At 44.1% G+C, this 25,247-nt stretch overlaps 1 protein-coding gene across 1 annotated transcript; it reads left to right on the top strand.

The window, feature by feature from the left end:
- The first annotated feature begins 1,964 nt into the window (after positions 1-1,964).
- Positions 1,965-22,885, top strand: LOC121548059 (netrin receptor UNC5B-b-like). Its single transcript, XM_045212660.1, has 6 exons — positions 1,965-1,987; positions 2,362-2,473; positions 19,640-19,789; positions 19,970-20,134; positions 21,122-21,300; positions 21,684-22,885. Exons 1-6 carry the CDS (start codon positions 1,965-1,967, stop codon positions 21,847-21,849), a joined length of 795 nt encoding a protein of 264 aa, XP_045068595.1. The 3' UTR covers positions 21,850-22,885.
- Positions 22,886-25,247: the final 2,362 nt, after the last annotated feature.

The raw sequence follows: 25,247 nt of genomic DNA, 5'->3' as shown, positions 1-25,247 counted from the left end.
GAATGCAACATGTACATAGTAGACTAGAGGAGATAGAATGCAACATGTACATAGTAGACTAGAGGAGATATAATGCAACATGTACATAGTAGACTAGAGGAGATAGAATGCAACATGTACATAGTAGACTAGAGGAGATATAATGCAACATGTACATAGTAGACTAGAGGAGATATAATGCAACATGTACAGTGGGGAAAAAAAGTATTTAGTCAGCCACCAATTGTGCAAGTTCTCCCACTTAAAAAGATGAGAGAGGCCTGTAATTTTCATCATAGGTACAACGTCAACTATGACAGACAAATTGAGGAAAAAAAAATCCAGAAAATCACATTGCTAGGATTTTTATGAATTTATTTGCAAATTATGGTGGAAAATAAGTATTTGGTCACCTACAAACAAGCAAGATTTCTGGCTCTCACAGACCTGTAACTTCTTCTTTAAGAGGCTCCTCTGTCCTCCACTCGTTACCTGTATTAATGGCACCTGTTTGAACTTGTTATCAGTATAAAAGACACCTGTCCACAACCTCAAACAGTCACACTCCAAACTCCACTATGGCCAAGACCAAAGAGCTGTCAAAGGACACCAGAAACAAAATTGTAGACCTGCCAGGCTGGGACTGAATCTCTGCAATAGGTAAGCAGCTTGGTTTGAAGAAATCAACTGTGGGAGCAATTATTAGGAAATGGAAGACATACAAGACCACTGATAATCTCCCTCGATCTGGGGGCTCCACGCAAGATCTCACCCCGTGGGTCAAAATGATCACAAGAACGGTGAGCAAAAATCCCAGAACCACACGGGGGACCTAGTGAATGACCTGCAGAGAGCTGGGACCAAAGTAACAAAGCCTACCATCAGTAACACACTACGCCGCCAGGGACTCAAATCCTGCAGTGCCAGACGTGTCACCCTGCTTAAGCCAGTACATGTCCAGGCCCGTCTGAAGTTTGCTAGAGTGCATTTGGATGATCCAGAAGAGGATTGGGAGAATGTCATATGGTCAGATGAAACCAAAATATAACTTTTTGAAGTAAAAATTCAACTCATCGTGTTTGGAGGACAAAGAATGCTGAGTTGCATCCAAAGAACACCCTACCTACTGTGAAGCATGGGGTGGAATACATCATGCTTTGGGGCTGTTTTTCTGCAAAGGGACCAGGACTGACTGATCCGTATAAAGGAAAGAATAAATGGGGCCATGTATCGTGAGATTTTGAGTGAAAACCTCCATCAGCAAGGGCATTGAAGATGAAACGTGGCTGGGTCTTTCAGCATGACAATGATCCCAAACACACCCCCAGGCAACGAAGGAGTGGCTTCGTAAGAAGCATTTCAAGGTCCTGGAGTGGCCTAGCCAGTCTCCAGATCTCAACCCCTGAAAATCTTTGGAGGGGAGTTGAAAGTCCGTGTTGCCCAGCGACAGCCCCAAAACATCACTGCTCTAGAGAGATCTGCATGGAGGAATGGGCCAAAATACCAGCAACAGTGTGTGAAAACCTTGTGAAGACTTACAGAAAACGTTTGACCTGTGTCATTGCCAACAAAGGTATATAACAAAGTATTGAGAAACTTTTTGTTATTGACCAAATACTTATTTTCCACCATAATATGCAAATAAATTCATAAAAAATCCTACAATGTGATTTTCTGGAGAAAAAAAATCTCATTTTGTCTGTCATAGTTGACGTGTACCTATGATGAAAATTACATGCCTCTCTCATCTTTTTAAGTGGGGAACTTGCACAATTGGTGGCTGACTAAATACTTTTTTTCCCCACTGTACATAGTAGACTAGAGGAGAATAGAATGCAACATGTACATAGTAGACTAGAGGAGATAGAATGCAACATGTACATAGTAGACTAGAGGAGATAGAATGCAATATGTACATAGTAGACTAGAGGAGATAGAATGCAACATGTACATAGTAGACTAGAGGAGAATAGAGATTAAAGAAAATGTGGAGGTTACAGAATCAGAAGTAAGGTATGATGGAAAAATATAGAAATGTACGATGAAACGTTGGAATATGATCTAGACAGGTCACCTCTGCTGCCTCTACCGGCTGTGTGTCCTATGCTGTCCTATATTTTTACTCAATTTAATTCCTGCCTATAGTAGGAGCTGACAGTATAGATTATGTAGATATTGTGTTTATCTCCACGAGTCCAGTCTCCAGTCAGTATTTTAACCCCCCTCTACCCTGCACTACCTCTATCCTGCCACTAGGAGGTGCTGACTGTGGGAGAGGAGAGTCTATCGTCCCCCTGCTACCTCCAGCTTGAGGAGTCTAACTGCCACGTGGTGATGGAGCAGTTGGGGACCTACGGTCTGGTGGCGTCCTGCCCTCCCCAGCCAGCCTGTAAGAGAGACTACAGCTGGCCCTGTTCCCCCCAGAGCCCCCTGTCTCTCCCTGGACTACATCCTGAGGATTTACTGCACACAGGACACACCACAAGCCCTGAAGGTATGTAGGGAGGGAGGGAGGGAGGGAGGAGGGAGCGAGGGGGGAGGGGGGAGGGAGCGAGGGGGGAGGGGGAGGGAGGGAGGGAGGGAGGGAGGGGGGGGGGGCGAGCCGGGAGGGGGGGGAGGGAGGGAGCGAGCGAGGAGGGAGGGAGGGAGGCCGAGGGAGGGAGGGAGGAGGGAGCGAGGGAGGGAGGGAGGGAGCGAGGGAGCGAGGGAGGGTGTCTGGCTGTTTCTCTGGCTGCTTACGAACCCTTCCCAACAATGCAGAGTAAAAAAAAATACAATAATTACAACAAGAGGAATAAAATACACAAGAATGGAGCTATATACAGGAAGTACCAGTACCAGATCAATGTGGAGCTATATACAGGGAGTACCAGTACCAGATCAATGTGGAGCTATATACAGGGAGTACCAGTACCAGATCAATGTGGAGCTATATACAGGAGTCCAGTACCAGATCAATGTGGAGCTATATACAGGAAGTACCAGTACCAGATCAATGTGGAGCTATATACAGGAGTACCAGTACCAGATCAATGTGGAGCTATATGCGGAAGTACCAGTACCGATCACTGTGGAGCTATATACAGGAGTACCAGTACCAGATCACTGTGGAGCTATATACAGGGAGTACCAGTACCAGATCAATGTGGAGCTATATACAGGGAGTACCAGTACCAGATCACTGTGGAGCTATATACAGGGAGTACCAGTACCAGATCAATGTGGAGCTATATACAGGGAGTACCAGTACCAGATCAATGTGGAGCTATATACAGGAAGTACCAGTACCAGATCACTGTGGAGCTATATACAGGGAGTACCAGTACCAGATCAATGTGGAGCTATATACAGGGAGTACCAGTACCAGATCAATGTGGAGGCTATATACAGGAGTACCAGTACCAGATCAATGTGGAGCTATATACAGGAGTACCAGTACCAGATCAATGTGGAGCTATATACAGGGAGTACCAGTACCAGATCAATGTGGAGCTATATACAGGAGTACCAGTACCAGATCAATGTGGAGCTATATACAGGGAGTACCAGTACCAGATCACTGTGGAGCTATATACAGAGGTACCAGTACCAGATCAATGTGGAGCTATATACAGGAGTACCAGTACCAGATCAATGTGGAGCTATATACAGGAGTACCAGTACCAGATCAATGTGGAGCTATATACAGGGAGTACCAGTACCAGATCAATGTGGAGCTATATACAGGGAGTACCAGTACCAGATCAATGTGGAGCTATATACAGGGAAGTACCAGTACCAGATCAATGTGGAGCTATATACAGGGAGTACCAGTACCAGATCAATGTGGAGCTATATACAGGGAGTACCAGTACCAGATCAATGTGGAGCTATATACAGGGAGTACCAGTACCAGATCAATGTGGAGCTATATACAGGGAGTACCAGTACCAGATCAATGTGGAGCTATATACAGGGGAGTACCAGTACCAGATCAATGTGGAGCTATATACAGGGAGTACCAGTGACCAGATCAATGTGGAGCTATATACAGGAGTACCAGTACCAGATCACTGTGGAGCTATATACAGGAGTACCAGTACCAGATCAATGTGGAGCTATATACAGGGAGTACCAGTACCAGATCAATGTGGAGCTATATACAGGGAGTACCAGTACCAGATCAATGTGGAGCTATATACAGGGAGTACCAGTACCAGATCAATGTGGAGCTATATACAGGGAGTACCAGTACCAGATCAATGTGGGAGCTATATACAGGGAGTACCAGTACCAGATCACTGTGGAGCTATATACAGGGGAGTACCAGTACCAGATCAATGTGGAGCTATATACAGGGAGTACCAGTACCAGATCAATGTGGAGCTATATACAGGGAGTACCAGTACCAGATCAATGTGGAGCTATATACAGGGAGTACCAGTACCCAGATCAATGTGGGAGCTATATACAGGGAGTACCAGTACCAGATCACTGTGGAGCTATATACAGGGAGTACCAGTACCAGATCACTGTGGAGCTATATACAGGGAGTACCAGTACCAGATCAATGTGGAGCTATATACAGGGAGTACCTGTACCAGATCAATGTGGAGCTATATACAGGGAGTACCAGTACCAGATCAATGTGGAGCTATATACAGGGAGTACCAGTACCAGATCAATGTGGAGCTATATACAGGGAGTACCAGTACCAGATCAATATGGAGCTATATACAGGGAGTACCAGTACCAGATCAATGTGGAGCTATAGTACAGGAGTACCAGTACCAGATCAATGTGGAGCTATATACAGGGGAGTACCAGTACCAGATCACTGTGGAGCTATATACAGGGAGTACCAGTACCAGATCAATGTGGAGCTATATACAGGGAGTACCTGTACCAGATCAATGTGGAGCTATATGCAGGGAGTACCAGTACCAGATCAATGTGGAGCTATATACAGGGAGTACCAGTACCAGATCAATGTGGAGCTATATACAGGAGTACCAGTACCAGATCAATGTGGAGCTATATACAGGGAGTACCAGTACCAGATCAATGTGGAGCTATATACAGGGAGTACCAGTACCAGATCAATGTGGAGCTATATACAGGGAGTACCAGTACCAGATCAATGTGAGCTATATACAGGGAGTACCAGTACCAGATCAATGTGGAGCTATATACAGGGAGTACCAGTACCAGATCAATGTGGAGCTATATACAGGGAGTACCAGTACCAGATCAATGTGGAGCTATATACAGGGAGTACCAGTACCAGAGTCAATGTGGAGCTATATACAGGGAGTACCAGTACCAGATCAATGTGGAGCTATATACAGGAGTACCAGTACCAGATCAATGTGGAGCTATATACAGGGAGTACCAGTACCAGATCAATGTGGAGCTATATACAGGGAGTACCAGTACCAGATCAATGTGGAGCTATATACAGGGAGTACCAGTACCAGATCAATGTGGAGCTATATACAGGGAGTACCAGTACCAGATCAATGTGGAGCTATACAGGAAGTACCAGTACCAGATCACTGTGGAGCTATATACAGGAGTACCAGTACCAGATCACTGTGGAGCTATATACAGGGAGTACCAGTACCAGATCAATGTGGAGCTATATACAGGGAGTACCAGTACCAAGATCACTGTGGAGCTATATACAGGGAGTACCAGTACCAGATCAATGTGGAGCTATATACAGGGAGTACCAGTACCAGATCAATGTGGAGCTATATACAGGAAGTACCAGTACCAGATCACTGTGGAGCTATATACAGGGGAGTACCAGTACCAGATCAATGTGGAGCTATATACAGGAGTACCAGTACCAGATCAATGTGGAGCTATATACAGGGAGTACCAGTACCAGATCAATGTGGGAGCTATATACAGGGAGTACCAGTACCAGATCAATGTGGAGCTATATACAGGAGTACCAGTACCAGATCAATGTGGAGCTATATACAGGAGTACCAGTACCAGATCACTGTGGAGCTATATACAGGGAGTACCAGTACCAGATCACTGTGGAGCTATATACAGGGAGTACCAGTACCAGATCAATGTGGAGCTATATGCAGGAGTACCAGTACCAGATCAATGTGGAGCTATATGCAGGAGTACCAGTACCAGATCAATGTGGAGCTATATACAGGAGTACCAGTACCAGATCACTGTGGAGCTATATACAGGGGAGTACCAGTACCAGATCAATGTGGAGCTATATACAGGGAGTACCAGTACCAGATCAATGTGGAGCTATATACAGGAGTACCAGTACCAGATCAATGTGGAGCTATATACAGGGAGTACCAGTACCAGATCAATGTGGAGCTATATACAGGGAGTACCAGTACCAGATCAATGTGGAGCTATATACAGGGAGTACCAGTACCAGATCAATGTGGAGCTATATACAGGGAGTACCAGTACCAGATCAATGTGGAGCTATATACAGGGAGTACCAGTACCAGATCAATGTGGAGCTATATACAGGGAGTACCAGTACCAGATCAATGTGGAGCTATATACAGGGAGTACCAGTACCAGATCACTGTGGAGCTATATACAGGGAGTACCAGTACCAGATCACTGTGGAGCTATATACAGGGAGTACCAGTACCAGATCAATGTGGAGCTATATACAGGGAGTACCAGTACCAGATCAATGTGGAGCTATATACAGGGAGTACCAGTACCAGATCAATGTGGAGCTATATACAGGGAGTACCAGTACCAGATCAATGTGGAGCTATATACAGGGAGTACCAGTACCAGATCAATGTGGAGCTATATACAGGGAGTACCAGTACCAGATCAATGTGGAGCTATATACAGGAGTACCAGTACCAGATCACTGTGGAGCTATATACAGGGAGTACCAGTACCAGATCACTGTGGAGCTATACACAGGGAGTACCAGTACCAGATCAATGTGGAGCTATATACAGGGAGTACCTGTACCAGATCAATGTGGAGCTATATACAGGAGTACCAGTACCAGATCAATGTGGAGCTATATACAGGGAGTACCAGTACCAGATCAATGTGGAGCTATATACAGGAAGTACCAGTACCAGATCAATATGGAGCTATATACAGGGAGTACCAGTACCAGATCAATGTGGAGCTATATACAGGGGAGTACCAGTACCAGATCAATGTGGAGCTATATACAGGGAGTACCAGTGCCAGATCACTGTGGAGCTATATACAGGGGAGTACCAGTACCAGATCAATGTGGAGCTATATACAGGGAGTACCTGTACCAGATCAATGTGGAGCTATATACAGGAGTACCAGTACCAGATCAATGTGGAGCTATATACAGGGAGTACCAGTACCAGATCAATGTGGAGCTATATACAGGGAGTACCAGTACCAGATCAATGTGGAGCTATATACAGGGAGTACCAGTACCAGATCAATGTGGAGCTATATACAGGGAGTACCAGTACCAGATCAATGTGGAGCTATATACAGGGAGTACCAGTACCAGATCAATGTGGAGCTATATACAGGGAGTACCAGTACCAGATCAATGTGGAGCTATATACAGGGAGTACCAGTACCAGATCAATGTGGAGCTATATACAGGGAGTACCAGTACCAGATCAATGTGGAGCTATATACAGGGAGTACCAGTACCAGATCAATGTGGAGCTATATACAGGGAGTACCAGTACCAGATCAATGTGGAGCTATATACAGGGAGTACCAGTACCAGATCAATGTGGAGCTATATACAGGGAGTACCAGTACCAGATCAATGTGGAGCTATATACAGGGAGTACCAGTACCAGATCAATGTGGAGCTATATACAGGGAGTACCAGTACCAGATCAATGTGGAGCTATATACAGAGAGTACCAGTACCAGATCAATGTGGAGCTATATACAGGAAGTACCAGTACCAGATCACTGTGGAGCTATATACAGGAGTACCAGTACCAGATCACTGTGGAGCTATATACAGGGAGTACCAGTACCAGATCAATGTGGAGCTATTACAGGGAGTACCAGTACCAGATCACTGTGGAGCTATATACAGGGAGTACCAGTACCAGATCAATGTGGAGCTATATACAGGGAGTACCAGTACCAGATCAATGTGGAGCTATATACAGGAAGTACCAGTACCAGATCACTGTGGAGCTATATACAGGGGAGTACCAGTACCAGATCAATGTGGAGCTATATACAGGAGTACCAGTACCAGATCAATGTGGAGCTATATACAGGGAGTACCAATAGTACCAGATCAATGTGGAGCTATATACAGGGGAGTACCAGTACCAGATCAATGTGGAGCTATATACAGGAGTACCAGTACCAGATCAATGTGGAGCTATATACAGGGGGAGTACCAGTACCAGATCACTGTGGAGCTATATACAGGGAGTACCAGTACCAGATCACTGTGGAGCTATATACAGGGGAGTACCAGTACCAGATCAATGTGGAGCTATATACAGGGAGTACCAGTACCAGATCAATGTGGAGCTATATACAGGGAGTACCAGTACCAGATCAATGTGGAGCTATATACAGGAGTACCAGTACCAGATCACTGTGGAGCTATATGCAGGGAGTACCAGTACCAGATCAATGTGGAGCTATATACAGGAGTACCAGTACCAGATCAATGTGGAGCTATATACAGGGAGTACCAGTACCAGATCAATGTGGAGCTATATACAGGAGTACCAGTACCAGATCAATGTGGAGCTATATACAGGGAGTACCAGTACCAGATCAATGTGGAGCTATATACGGGAGTACCAGTACCAGATCAATGTGGAGCTATATACAGGGAGTACCAGTACCAGATCAATGTGGAGCTATATACAGGGAGTACCAGTACCAGATCAATGTGGAGCTATATACAGGGAGTACCAGTACCAGATCAATGTGGAGCTATATACAGGAGTACCAGTACCAGATCACTGTGGAGCTATATACAGGAGTACCATACCAGATCACTGTGGAGCTATATACAGGAAGTACCAGTACCAGATCAATGTGGACTATATACAGGGAGTACCAGTACCAGATCAATGTGGAGCTATATACAGGGAGTACCAGTACCAGATCAATGTGGAGCTATATACAGGGAGTACCAGTACCAGATCAATGTGGAGCTATATGCAGGGAGTACCAGTACCAGATCAATGTGGAGCTATATACGGGAGTCCAGTACCAGATCACTGTGGAGCTATATACAGGTACCAGTACCAGATCAATGTGGAGCTATATACAGGGAGTACCAGTACCAGATCAATGTGGAGCTATATACAGAGAGTACCAGTACCAGATCAATGTGGAGCTATATACAGGGAGTACCAGTACCAGATCAATGTGGAGCTATATACAGGGAGTACCAGTACCAGATCACTGTGGAGCTATATACAGGGAGTACCAGTACCAGATCACTGTGGAGCTATATACAGGAGTACCAGTACCAGATCAATGTGGAGCTATATACAGGGAGTACCTGTACCAGATCAATGTGGAGCTATATACAGGAGTACCAGTACCAGATCACTGTGGAGCTATATGCAGGGATACCAGTACCAGATCAATGTGGAGCTATATACAGGGAGTACCAGTACCAGATCAATGTGGAGCTATATGCAGGAGTACCAGTACCAGATCAATGTGGAGCTATATACAGGAGTACCAGTACCAGATCAATGTGGAGCTATATACAGAATTACCAATACCAGATCAATGTGGAGCTATATACAGGGAGTACCAGTACCAGATCAATGTGGAGCTATATACAGGGAGTACCTGTACCAGATCAATGTGGAGCTATATACAGGAGTACCAGTACCAGATCAATGTGGAGCTATATACAGGGAGTACCAGTACCAGATCAATGTGGAGCTATATACAGGTACCAGTACCAGATCAATGTGGAGCTATATACAGGGAGTACCAGTACCAGATCAATGTGGAGCTATATACAGGGAGTACCAGTACCAGATCAATGTGGAGCTATATACAGGAGTACCAGTACCAGATCAATGTGGAGCTATATACAGGGAGTACCAGTACCAGATCAATGTGGAGCTATATACAGGGAGTACCAGTACCAGATCAATGTGGAGCTATATACAAGGGAGTACCAGTACCAGATCAATGTGGAGCTATATGCAGGGAGTACCAGTACCAGATCAATGTGGAGCTATATACAGGGAGTACCAGTACCAGATCAATGTGGAGCTATATACAGGGAGTACCAGTACCAGATCTGTGGAGCTATATACAGGGAGTACCAGTACCAGATCAATGTGGAGCTATATACAGGAAGTACCAGTACCAGATCAATGTGGAGCTATATACAGGAGTACCAGTACCAGATCAATGTGGAGCTATATACAGGGAGTACCAGTACCAGATCAATGTGGAGCTATATACAGGGAGTACCAGTACCAGATCAATGTGGGGCTATATACAGGGAGTACCAGTACCAGATCAATGTGGAGCTATATACAGGGAGTACCAGTACCAGATCAATGTGGAGCTATATACAGGGAGTACCAGTGCCAGATCAATGTGGAGCTATATACAGGGAGTACCAGTACCAGATCAATGTGGAGCTATATACAGGGAGTACCAGTACCAGATCAATGTGGAGCTATATACAGGAGTACCAGTACCAGATCAATGTGGAGCTATATACAGGGAGTACCAGTACCAGATCAATGTGGAGCTATATGCAGGGAGTACCAGTACCAGATCAATGTGGAGCTATATGCAGGGAGTACCAGTACCAGATCAATGTGGAGCTATATACAGGGAGTACCAGTACCAGATCAATGTGGAGCTATATACAGGGAGTACCAGTACCAGATCAATGTGGAGCTATATACAGGGAGTACCAGTACCAGATCAATGTGGAGCTATATACAGGAGTACCAGTACCAGATCAATGTGGAGCTATATACAGGGAGTACCAGTACCAGATCAATGTGGAGCTATATACAGGAGTACCAGTACCAGATCAATGTGGAGCTATATACAGGGAGTACCAGTACCAGATCAATGTGGAGCTATATACAGGAGTACCAGTACCAGATCAATGTGGAGCTATATACAGGGAGTACCAGTACCAGATCAATGTGGAGCTATATACAGGAGTACCAGTACCAGATCAATGTGGAGCTATATACAGGAGTACCAGTACCAGATCAATGTGGAGCTATATACAGGGAGTACCAGTACCAGATCAATGTGGAGCTATATACAGGGAGTACCAGTACCAGATCAATGTGGAGCTATATACAGGAGTACCAGTACCAGATCAATGTGGAGCTATATACAGGGAGTACCAGTACCAGATCAATGTGGAGCTATATACAGGGAGTACCAGTACCAGATCAATGTGGAGCTATATACAGGGGAGTACCAGTACCAGATCAATGTGGAGCTATATACAGGGAGTACCAGTACCAGATCAATGTGGAGCTATATACAGGGAGTACCAGTACCAGATCAATGTGGAGCTATATACAGGGAGTACCAGTACCAGATCAATGTGGAGCTATATACAGGGAGTACCAGTACCAGATCAATGTGGAGCTATATACAGGGAGTACCAGTACCAGATCAATGTGGAGCTATATACAGGGAGTACCAGTACCAGATCAATGTGGAGCTATATACAGGAGTACCAGTACCAGATCAATGTGGAGCTATATACAGGGAGTACCAGTACCAGATCACTGTGGAGCTATATGCAGGGAGTACCAGTACCAGATCAATGTGGAGCTATATACAGGAGTACCAGTACCAGATCAATGTGGAGCTATATACAGGGGAGTACCAGTACCAGATCAATGTGGAGCTATATACAGGGAGTACCAGTACCAGATCAATGTGGAGCTATATACAGGGAGTACCAGTACCAGATCAATGTGGAGCTATATACAGGGAGTACCAGTACCAGATCAATGTGGAGCTATATACAGGGAGTACCAGTACCAGATCAATGTGGAGCTATATACAGGGAGTACCAGTACCAGATCACTGTGGAGCTATATACAGGGAGTACCAGTACCAGATCACTGTGGAGCTATATACAGGGAGTACCAGTACCAGATCAATGTGGAGCTATATACAGGGAGTACCAGTACCAGATCAATGTGGAGCTATATGCAGGAGTACCAGTACCAGATCAATGTGGAGCTATATACAGGGAGTACCAGTACCAGATCAATGTGGAGCTATATACAGGGAGTACCAGTACCAGATCAATGTGGAGCTATATACAGGAGTACCAGTACCAGATCAATGTGGAGCTATATACAGGGAGTACCAGTACCAGATCAATGTGGAGCTATATACAGGGAGTACCAGTACCAGATCAATGTGGAGCTATATACAGGGAGTACCAGTACCAGATCAATGTGGAGCTATATACAGGGAGTACCAGTACCAGATCAATGTGGAGCTATATACAGGGGAGTACCAGTACCAGATCAATGTGGAGCTATATACAGGGAGTACCAGTACCAGATCAATGTGGAGCTATATACAGGGAGTACCAGTACCAGATCAATGTGGAGCTATATACAGGAGTACCAGTACCAGATCAATGTGGAGCTATATACAGGGAGTACCAGTACCAGATCAATGTGGAGCTATATACAGGGAGTACCAGTACCAGATCAATGTGGAGCTATATACAGGAGTACCAGTACCAGATCAATGTGGAGCTATATACAGGGAGTACCAGTACCAGATCAATGTGGAGCTATATACAGGGAGTACCAGTACCAGATCAATGTGCAGCTATATACAGGGAGTACCAGTACCAGATCAATGTGGAGCTATATACAGGGAGTACCAGTACCAGATCAATGTGCAGCTATATACAGGAGTACCAGTACCAGATCAATGTGGAGCTATATACAGGGAGTACCAGTACCAGATCAATGTGGAGCTATATACAGGGAGTACCAGTACCAGATCAATGTGGAGCTATATACAGGGAGTACCAGTACCAGATCAATGTGGAGCTATATACAGGAAGTACCAGTACCAGATCAATGTGGAGCTATATACAGGGAGTACCAGTACCAGATCAATGTGGAGCTATATACAGGGAGTACCAGTACCAGATCAATGTGGAGCTATATACAGGGAGTACCAGTACCAGATCAATGTGGAGCTATATACAGGGAGTACCAGTACCAGATCAATGTGGAGCTATATACAGGGAGTACCAGTACCAGATCAATGTGGAGCTATATACAGGGAGTACCAGTACCAGATCAATGTGGAGCTATATACAGGGAGTACCAGTACCAGATCAATGTGGAGCTATATACAGGGAGTACCAGTACCAGATCAATGTGGAGCTATATACAGGAGTACCAGTACCAGATCAATGTGGAGCTATATACAGGAGTACCAGTACCAGATCAATGTGGAGCTATATACAGGAGTACCAGTACCAGATCAATGTGGAGCTATATACAGGGAGTACCAGTACCAGATCAATGTGGAGCTATATACAGGGAGTACCAGTACCAGATCAATGTGGAGCTATATACAGGAGTACCAGTACCAGATCACTGTGGAGCTATATACAGGGAGTACCAGTACCAGATCAATGTGGAGCTATATACAGGGAGTACCAGTACCAGATCAATGTGGAGCTATATACAGGGAGTACCAGTACCAGATCAATGTGGAGCTATATACAGGAGTACCAGTACCAGATCAATGTGGAGCTATATACAGGGAGTACCAGTACCAGATCAATGTGGAGCTATATACAGGGAGTACCAGTACCAGATCAATGTGGAGCTATATACAGGGAGTACCAGTACCAGATCAATGTGGAGCTATATACAGGGAGTACCAGTACCAGATCAATGTGGAGCTATATACAGGGAGTACCAGTACCAGATCAATGTGGAGCTATATACAGGAGTACCAGTACCAGATCAATGTGGAGCTATATACAGGGAGTACCTGTACCAGATCAATGTGGAGCTATATACAGGGAGTACCAGTACCAGATCAATCTGGAGCTATATACAGGGAGTACCAGTACCAGATCAATGTGGAGCTATATACAGGAGTACCAGTACCAGATCAATGTGGAGCTATATACAGGGAGTACCAGTACCAGATCAATGTGGAGCTATATACAGGGAGTACCAGTACCAGATCAATGTGGAGCTATATACAGGGAGTACCAGTACCAGATCAATGTGGAGCTATATACAGGGAGTACCAGTACCAGATCAATGTGGAGCTATATACAGGGAGTACCAGTACCAGATCAATGTGGAGCTATATACAGGGAGTACCAGTACCAGATCAATGTGGAGCTATATACAGGGAGTACCAGTACCAGATCAATGTGGAGCTATATACAGGGAGTACCAGTACCAGATCAATGTGGAGCTATATACAGGGAGTACCAGTACCAGATCAATATGCAGAGGTATGAGGTATTTGAGGTAGATATGTACATGAAGGCAGGGTAAAGTGACTAGGCATCAGGATAGATAATAATAAGGTATTTGAGTTAGATATGTACATGAAGGCAGGGTAAAGTGACCAGTCATCAGGATAGATAATAATAAGGTATTTGAGTTAGATATGTACATGAAGGCAGGGTAAAGTGACTAGGCATCAGGATAGATAATAATAAGGTATTTGAGTTAGATATGTACATGAAGGCAGGGTAAAGTGACTAGGCATCAGGATATATAATAATAAGGTATTTGAGGTAGATATGTACATGAAGGCAGGGTACAGTGTCAATGTGCAGCGGTAAGACGGAGTCAGGTGCAGGACACAGAACTGAGTAAACGACGTACTTTACTAGAAAAATAAACAACACTAATTTCCACGCAGGGAAGACACACCAGCTCACATAAGTCTCAGACACAAAACAAAGAGCAAACACGCTAGTGTTGTGATGCAAAATTTCTAGCAAAATTTTAATTGCATAGAATTAAAAAGGTATGGTCGGATATTATTCATTCTAATCAGACAGGTTTTTTACATGGAAGATACATTGGAGATAATATAAGGCAAGTATTGGAAACAATAGAACACTATGGAAAATATGGGAAACCAGGCCTGCTATTCATAGCAGACTTCGAAAAGGCAGTTGATAATGTACGACTGGGGTTTATATATAAATGCCTGGAGCATTTCAATTTTGGAGAATCTCTTATAAAATGGGTCAAAATCATGTATAGTAACCCTAGGTGTAAAATAGTAAATAATGGCTATTTCTCAGAAAGTTTTAAACTGTCAAGAGGAGTGAAACAAGGTTGTCCACTATCGGCATATCTATTTATTATTGCCATCGAAATGTTTGCTATTAAAATCAGATCCAACAATAATATCAGGGGATTAGAAATCCAGGGTTTAAAAACAAAGGTGTCATTGTACGCTGATGATTCATGTTTTCTTTTAAATCCACAACTAGAATCCCTCCACAGCCTCATAGAGAATCTAGATACAGTGGGGGAAAAAAAGTATTTAGTCAGCCACCAATTGTGCAAGTTCTCCCACTTAAAAAGATGAGAGAGGCCTGTAATCTTCATCATAGGTACACGTCAACTATGACAGTCAAAATGAGAATTTATTTCCAGAAAATAACATTGTAGGATTTTTAATGAATTTATTTGCAAATTATGGTGGAAAATAAGTATTTGGTCAATAACAAAAGTTTCTGAATACTTTGTTATATACCCTTTGTTGGCAATGACACAGGTCAAACATTTTCTGTAAGTCTTGTTGCTGGTATTTTGGCCCATTCCTCCATGCAGATCTCCTCTAGAGCAGTGATGTTTTGGGGCTGTCGCTGGGCAACACGGACATTCAACTCCCTCCAACGATTTCCTATGGGGTTGAGATCTGGGGACTGGCTAGGCCACTCCAGGACCTTGAAATGCTTCTTACGAAGCCACTCCTTCATTGCCCGGGCGGTGTGTTTGGGATCATTGTCATGCTGAAAGACCCAGCCACGTTTCATCTTCAATGCCCTTGCTGATGGAAGGAGGTTTTCACTCAAAATCTCACGATACATGGCCCCATTCATTCTTTCCTTTACACGGATCAGTCGTCCTGGTCCGTTTGCAGAAAAACAGCCCCAAAGCATGATGTTTCCACCCCCATGCTTCACAGTAGGTATGGTGTTCTTTGGATGCAACTCAGCATTCTTTGTCCTCCAAACACGACGAGTTGAGTTTTTACCAAAAAGTTATATTTTAGTTTCATCTGACCATATGACATTCTCCGAATCCTCTTCTGGATCATCCAAATGCACTCTAGCAAACTTCAGACGGGCCTGGACATGTAGTGGCTTAAGCAGGGGGACACGTCTGGCACTGCAGGATTTGAGTCCCTGGCGGCGTAGTGTGTTACTGATGGGAGGCTTTGTTACTTTGGTCCCAGCTCTCTGCAGGTCATTCACTAGGTCCCACCGTGTGGTTCTGGGATTTTTGCTCACCGTTCTTGTGATCATTTTGACCCCACAGGGTGAGATCTTGCGTGGAGCCCCAGATCGAGGGAGATTATCAGTGGTCTTGTATGTCTTCCATTTCCTAATAATTGCTCCCACAGTTGATTTCTTCAAACCAAGCTGCTTACCTATTGCAGATTCAGTCTTCCCAGCCTGGTGCAGGTCTACAATTTTGTTTCTGGTGTCCTTTGACAGCTCTTTGGTCTTGGCCATAGTGGAGTTTGGAGTGTGACTGTTTGAGGTTGTGGACAGGTGTCTTTTATACTGATAACAAGTTCAAACAGGTGCCATTAATACAGGTAACGAGTGGAGGACAGAGGAGCCTCTTAAAGAAGAAGTTACAGGTCTGTGAGAGCCAGAAATCTTGCTTGTTTGTAGGTGACCAAATACTTATTTTCCACCATAATTTGCAAATAAATTCATTAAAAATCCTACAATGTGATATTCTGGATTTTTTTTCTCAATTTGTCTGTCATAGTTGACGTGTACCTATGATGAAAATTACAGGCCTCTCTCATCTTTTTAAGTGGGAGAACTTGCACAATTGGTGGCTGACTAAATACTTTTTTTCCCCACTGTACATTTTCTAACCACTCTGGATTACAACCAAATTATGACAAATGTACGATATTACGTATTGGATCACTAAAAAATACAATTTTTACATTACCATGTAGTTTACCAATAAAATGGTCTGATGGTGATGTGGATATACTCGGAATACATATCCCAAATTAAATAAATGATCTCACTCCAATACATTTTAATAGAATGTTAGCAAAAATAGAAAAGATCTTGCTACCATGGAAAGGTAAATACCTGTCTATTTGTGAACAAATCACCCTGATTAACTCTTTAGTATTATCCCAGTTTACCTATTTGCTTATGGTCTTGCCTACGCCTAGCGAACAGTTTTTTAAATTATATGAACGGCAAGCCAGACAAAATTAAACGGGCCTATTTATATAATGAATATGAATTCGGAGGACAGCATTAGACCTATCACTAAAAGCTTCAGTCATACAAAAGTTATACTTAAATCCGAACTGGTTCTCTAGCAAATTAGTAAGATTGTCTCACCCAATGTTCAAGAATGACCTTTTTCCCTTTATTCAGATTACAACCTCTCACTTTCAATTATTTGAAAAGGAAATCATCTCCCAAATATCACTATTTCTAAAAAAAGCCATAGAAAGTTGGTTGCAATTTCAATTTAATCCTCCAGAAACGACAGAACAAATAATGCAACAAATATTGTGGTTCAACTCAAATATACTAATTGACAAAAAAACTTTTTTTTTTGACAAAATGTTTAAAAAAGGTATAATCTTCGTAAATGATATCATCGGTAGGACTGGTGGAGTTATGTCGCACATGCAGCTAACAAAAACATATGGGAATGTCTGCTCTACCCAAAATTACAACCAAATAATTGCAGCCATACCGCAAAAATGGAAGAGGAAAGTGGAAGGGGGAGAAAGTAAGGAACTTGTCTGTCGGCCTTGCATTAAAGAACATAATTGGTTAAGGAAAACTGTGATAAATAAAAAAAGTATACCAGTTTCATTTAAGGACCAAAGGATTGACAGCCGTCCCATATAGATTGCAAAATAGTTGGGAAGAGATCTTTGATGTACCGATCCCATGGCATAATGTTTATGAACTGAAACGCAAAACGACACCGGATTCAAAACTTTGAATCTTTCAATTCAAATTATTATATAAAATTCTTGCTACCAATATAATGTTATTTATATGGGGGATACAATCTTCCCAGCTCTGCAGATTTTGCTGCAAAGAGACAGAGTCATTAGATCATTTGTTTTGGTACTGTCCATTTGTAGCTTGTTTTTGGACACAGGTCCAGGAATGGCTAAAGGATTGCAATATTTACCTGGAGCTAACCTTGCAGATAGCATTACTGGGTGATCTGAAAAGTCATAGTCAATCGATCAATAATATAATAATACTTTTAGCAAAAAAAAATATTTTCAATTCACAATCTGTAGAAACAAGGAGAATAGAAAGGTTCAGCACTTTTGTAAAACATCACAGTACAGTTAAAAAATATATGGCAAATAGAAATCCAATATGGATGGTGTTAAGAGATAGATGGGTGGTGTTGAATAGAGTTGAAGGATGGGACTAATAACAACTAACAACAAATAACAACAAGATAACTAATAATGTAAGCATACTGTGTCCATAATAAGTATATAGGTTGTGGGTTGGGAGCTTTTGTGAAAGAGCACAGTTAGAAAGATATGGCATATAGAAGCAAAACCTCGATAGTCAATGCACGGGCGTAAACCTCCATCCTTCTTCACAAAAAACAAACTCGAGGAGGCAGGTGAAGTGGAAGGCCGAATGTATCCCTGTCCCAGAGATTCGGAGAGACATATGTTTCCATAGCCGCCGTCTCCTCCTGAGACAGAGGATACACGTGACTCCTGGGAAGTGCTGCGCCTACCTGGAGATTTATCGCACAATCCCCCTGTGGATGGGGTGCTAGTTGAGTCGCCTTCTTTTTACAGAAGGCGAGAGCCAAATCGGCATATTCGGGGGGAAGGTGCATCGTGGAGACCTGGTTTGGACTCTCCACCGTAGTTGCACCTGTGGAAACACCTACACACCTCCCCGAGCACTGACGTGACCATCCCTACAGAGCCCTCTGTTACCACGAAATAGTGGGGTCATGATGGGCCAACCAGGGAAGCCCCAACACCACAGGAAACGCAGGAGAATCGATCAGGAAGAGACTAATTCTCTCTTCATGACCCTCCTGCGTTTTCATAACTAGTGGAGCTGTGACCTCCCTAATCAGGCCTGACCCTAAAGGACGACTATATAAGGCATGTACAGGGAAGGGCACATCAACAGGTACAATAGGGATCCCTAATCTACTTGCAAATGAACGGTCAATAAAGTTCCCAGCTGCGCCTGAATCTACTAGCGCCTTTTATGCTGGGAATGCGGGGAAAACTCTGCAGCTTACCATTAGGTATTATATATCAGGTGAGCTTGAGATTTCCTTCACACTGGAAGCAGCGCACCAGTTGTTGTTTATGAAGAGTCACACCCCTCCCCCTTTGGACTCTCTCTCTCTCTCTCTCTCTCTCTCTCTCTCTCTCTCTCTCTCTCCGTCTCTCTCTGTAGGAGGTGTTGGAGTTGGAGAGGAGTCTAGGAGGGGTGTTGCTGGAGGACCCTATACCCCTGTTGTTTAAAGACAGCTACCACAACCTGCGTCTGTCCATCCATGACATCCCTCACTCACACTGGAGGAGCAAACTACTGGCCAAGTACCAGGTCAGCCACACGCAGCCACTCTCATACACTCACACACACACACTAATCTAATCTAATCTAATACAATATCTTCCCCAAGAGATTCCTCTGGTAGCCAGAGACCCTCCACTGTACCTTCAGCCTGGAGACTATCTACTTAGTCAATCAATAGATAAATGAATCAATACATTTCTTCCCCAGGAGATTCCGTTCGACCATATCTGGAGTGGTAGTCAGAGACCCCTCCACTGTACCTTCAGCCTAGAGAGAGGCAGCCTGGCCGTGTCTCAGCTCACCTGTAAGATCTGTGTCAGGCAGGTGGAAGGAGAGGGACAGATCTTCCAGCTGCACACAGACATACAGGAGGTAACAGGGGGGAAGGGCTTCACTGTAACACAGGGGGGAAGGGTTTAACCGTTACACAGAGACATACAGGAGGTAACAGGAGGAAGGGCTTCACTGTAACACAGGGGGGAAGGGTTTAACCGTTACACAGAGACATACAGGAGGTAACAGGAGGAAGGGCTTCACTGTAACACAGGGGGGAAGGGTTTAACCGTTACACAGAGACATACAGGAGGTAACAGGAGGAAGGGCTTCACTGTAACACAGGGGGAAGGGGTTTAACTGTTACACAGAGACATACAGGAGGTAACAGGGAGGAAGGGCTTCACTGTAACACAGGGAGGGAAGGGTTTAACCGTTACACAGAGACATACAGGAGGTAACAGGGGGAAGGGCTTCACTGTAACACAGGGGGGAAGGGTTTAACCGTTACACAGAGACATACAGGAGGTAACAGGGGGAAGGGCTTCACTGTAACACAGGAGGGAAGGGTTTAACCGTTACACAGAGACATACAGGAGGTAACAGGGGAAGGGCTTCACTGTAACACAGGAGGGAAGGGTTTAACCGTTACACAGAGACATACAGGAGGTAACAGGGGGAAGGGCTTCACTGTAACACAGGAGGGAAGGGTTTAACCGTTACACAGAGACATACAGGAGGTAACAGGGGGAAGGGCTTCACTGTAACACAAGAGGGAAGGGTTTAACCGTTACACAGAGACATTCAGACTGCACCATTACAAAGTGGGAGAACACCAGCCTTATCCCAGGGCTTAGTCTTGGTGACTTTTTGGAACTAGTCATTCACTGAGTTCCGACCTCATTTGAATATTCTACTCCAGAAAAGTGACGGTTGGTTTCAGTTAGCCTAGGGTTAACAGAAGCTAGCCTTGGGCTAGTATTAACCCAGGGTTAAGGATAGCCCTGGGCTTCGTACATGTCAAAGCCCTGAGTCAGCTTTGTCCCGTTATCTCTCTCCATCCACCCATTCTATCTCTACTTCCAGACCCTCCCGCCCTGCTCCCCGCTCCCCTCCGGGGGTACCTGCCTGCCCTCCTCCCAGGTGGGGCCCTATGCCTTCCATCTGCCCCCCTCCATACGACAGAAGATCTGTGCCAGTCTGGACGCCCCCAGCGCCCGCGGCTGTGACTGGAGACTGCTGGCTCACAGCCTGGACTTCGACAGGTGAGTGAATGAGTGAGAGAGAGAGAGAGAGAGAGAGAGAGAGAGTGTTTGTACGTGCATGCTGTGTTTATAATGACCTGTGTATCTGCATGTTAAGTAGATCATTTACATTTTACATTTTAGTCATTTAGCAGACGCTCTTATCCAGAGCGACTTACAGTTAGTGAGTGCATACATTTTTTATACTTTTTCATACTTTTTCCATACTGTTTTTTTTTTCATACTTAAATTATTTTTACTGTGTATCCTGTTTGTTATTCTGTCCATATGTGCTGTTGTTAACTTCTCTCTCCCTCTCTCTCTCCCCCTTCTTCTCTGTCTCTCTCTTTCCCTCCACCTCTCTCCTCCCCTCCCCTCCCTCCCTCTCCACCTCCATCTCTCAGGTATCTAAACTACTTTGCAACAAAGCCCAGCCCCACAGCTGTTCTGTTGGACCTATGGGAGGCCTGTCACCAAGGTGACGCGGACCTGGTGTCCCTGGCGACAGCTCTCGAGGAGATGGGCAAAAGTGAGATGCTGGTTGTCATGACGACAGACGGGGACTGCTGATTAGTCAGGTGGGAAAAGGAGAGCGAGGAAAAAAGTGGGGAAGAATCTCACTTAAAAATAGAAAGATAAATACACCAATACTTGCCTCTGGATTAGCACAAGGAGACCCAGTACACACCGTCATCAGCCTCCCTATGCCCAACACACTCACCCCAGCCTGGGATAGCTCTGCTACCCGCTGCCCAGGCTCACCTTGAGGCCTGCCTCCCTCTCCTGAAGGTGTAAAGTATGTTGTGTGAATTGTTTTGTTTTAACAGATCAGAAACAAGCTGTTTATTTATACATAAACAACCACTGCTTGAAGACCTTCAAAAATAGAATGCCAAGCACTCATGCAATCAAAGTGTGCACGCGCACGCGCACACACACACACACACACACACACACACACACACACACACACACACACACACACACACACACACACACACACACACACACACACACAGTAAGCGGCAGATCTTTCTGTCTCAAACCCCTCAGGCTTCGGATATGCGGACAGACCAAAGACAGAGTCACAGACACAGTTACAGACAGATACAGAGAGTCACAGACACACGGACGCTGGACACAGACGAACGCTGCTTTCCCTTTTACAACGACGCAGTCTTCAATCTCTTGTAACGATCGTTATAACAATCTTTTATGATGTTTTTTGTTTTTTTTACTTACAAGACAACAAACAATCATATCAGGAATTATTCTCTCTAACCCAACGTTGATTTTCCGTTTTTTATTTCATTCGTTTTGGGGATCGAATGGGGGAAAGATGCTCTGTGTTCTTGCGATCTACAGTAGCAGAGGGTTGGTGTTAAACTATGTGGGTCTTGGGATGGATGGGGTGTGTGACTGACTATCTGGTCCCCAGGTCTCTGTCTAGACATACTAAACATATTATAATCCTCACTATAAGACATTCTAAAGTCTTGTACATGCTAATGTGTGGGTGGGTTGTCAGTCTAGACTGATTGATTCTTGATACAAACGAACACCTCAAAGCCTTGGCATATCATTGGCTGTGTCCCAAATGGCACCCTATTCCCAATGTGCCCTGATCAAAAGTAGTGCACTATATAGTGGATAGGGTGCCATTTGGGACTCAATCATTCACATGGGTTGTCTCTCTCCTCTCTCTCTCTCTCTCTCTCTCTCCCTCTCTCTCTCTCTCTCTCTCTCTCTCTCTCTCTCTCTCTCTCTCTCTCTCTCTCTCTCTCTCTCTCTCTCTCTCTCTCTCTCTCTCTCTCTCTCTCTCTCTCTCTCTATCTCTCTCTCTCTCTCGCTCTCTCTTGCTCTCTCTCTCTCTCTCTCTCTCTCTCTCTCTCTCTCTCTCTCTCTCTCTCTCGCTCTCTCTTGCTCTCTCTCTCTCTCTCTCTCTCTCTCTCTCTCTCTCTCTCTCGCTCTTTTAACCCGTTGAGTATATAAACAGCTGGAGAGGTTTCTGGTCAACCCTGTTATAAGTTTCCAGTAGGGAACGCTTTATCTTTCTTACTAAGTTATTATCCAATATTTGTGGATCGTTATTTTTTTCTCACTTTTTTTTTGTCATTGGTTGATGTCATTACCGTTATATGATGTCATCGCTGTTATGTCATCGTTGTTATGATGTCATAGACTGTTTTCTCAGTTGTGTTTTATGATGATTACTGAGTTGTTTCTGTTGCTATAGGGTACTATGGTAACACAGCGGAGAGGTACGATACAGTGACACTGGTTATTGTGTTCTCTTTGGGTTGATTCTAGTAAAATGCCACGGTGGAGAGGCACAATACACACAAAGGAGGAAAGATCAACTGTGGATAACAAAACAAATGTTTGCTTATATGAGTTGTCATTTTCAATACTGTGTCTGTACTCTTCTCAAAGTGGTTCAAACTAATCTGTAAAACAACAAACGTATTTTCTGATTTGCTGTGATTGAGCAGAAGGGAGGGAGACCTGCCTGTACTGGTATTGATGGGAGAATGATTTTGTATATTTGCAGGTTAGTGTAGCCTAGTATTGAACTACTGGCAGCAATGGACCGTAAACTTTACCTCAAGCTTTTTATGCTGTTTCTCTTTACCTGTTTCTGCCTTTCCATCTCTACTTGTCTGTTTGTTTATCTATTTTGGCCACTCTCTCTCTCTCTCTCTCTCTCTCTCTCTCTCTCTCTCTCTCTCTCTGTCTCTCTCTCTCTCTCTCTCTCTGTCTCTCTCTCTCTCTCTCTCTCTCTCTCTCTCTCTCTCTCTCTCTCTCTCTCTCTCTCTCTCTCTCTCTCTCTCACTTCCTCTCTCTCTCACTTCCTCTCTCTCTCTCTCTCTCTCTCTCTCTCTCTCTCTCTCTCTCTCTCTCTCTCTCTCTCTATCTCTCTCTGTCTCTCTCTCTCTCTGTCTCTTTCTCTCTGTCAAACTTCTTCTTCTTCTTCTGTTATTATACACATGTTTTAACCGCCTGCTTTCTGGTCAGGGTCTTCATGCTACTTCGTGCATTGTCAGAATATTGTTGTTCCAATCATTACTGTCAAACACAGCAGGATGTCTGATTGCAGTTCTTATTAACAATATTAACAATATTGTTAAAACACTTTATATTTATATCTACAGTATGTTATGATTATTATCCCCAGAAGCAAAAAAGTATTCAACTCTGAGGATGTGTCCCAAATAACACCCTATTCCCTATATAGTGCACTACATCCTATGGACCCTGGTCTAAAGTAGTGCACTATACAGGGAATAGGGTGTCATTTGGGACGCGCTCCAACTCTCTGAGACCGCAGAAACCAAAACACAGGCAGTATATTCCATGCCATTTCTCTTCTCCAACGAAATGATGAACCATATCACTGTTGTTGTGCGAATGAATGGACAGAAAATAATGTGGTTGAATCTGTCTGCGTGTCTCATGTCTCAACATGTTCATCTATGCTACAGTACTATGCAAGTACATACAAAACGGTGAATGCTTGGTTCCAATACCTGAAAGAGTTACGCGGATGTTATTTCGTTGACAGATCAGATCAGGGCGTATAGACACACACACAGGGTTGAAGAGTTACGTCCTTCCAAAAAGAAAAGTAGAAACACCTGTTGTTCCTACGTGGCCTCGCTCTGTAACTACTGGATCAGAAAGAGCTGACTATGGAATACAAGGCTACGGCAAGCAACAAAGGACATCATCACTGCTCGCTGCTCAGTTAAGCAAACTAAGAAAAAAAAATTAAAAACAAGGAGGACAATGATGATGACGATGAACATTCTGCTCTCCTTTAGTATCCAACCGAAAAAGACATCTGAAACACAGACCGTGGAACCCTGAAGTACTACTGAAGTACTAGTGAAGTACTACTGAAGTACAATTGAGTATTACAGAGTACTGTTCTCTCTCTCCTAAACCTTGAACTGTGTGATGCAGAGGTG

Source organism: Coregonus clupeaformis, unplaced genomic scaffold (genome assembly GCF_020615455.1).
Source record: "Coregonus clupeaformis isolate EN_2021a unplaced genomic scaffold, ASM2061545v1 scaf0038, whole genome shotgun sequence".
In the NCBI taxonomy this organism is placed as follows: domain Eukaryota; kingdom Metazoa; phylum Chordata; class Actinopteri; order Salmoniformes; family Salmonidae; genus Coregonus; species Coregonus clupeaformis.
Note: the sequence above shows the minus strand (reverse complement) of the source record. Positions and strands in the feature narration are given on the sequence as shown.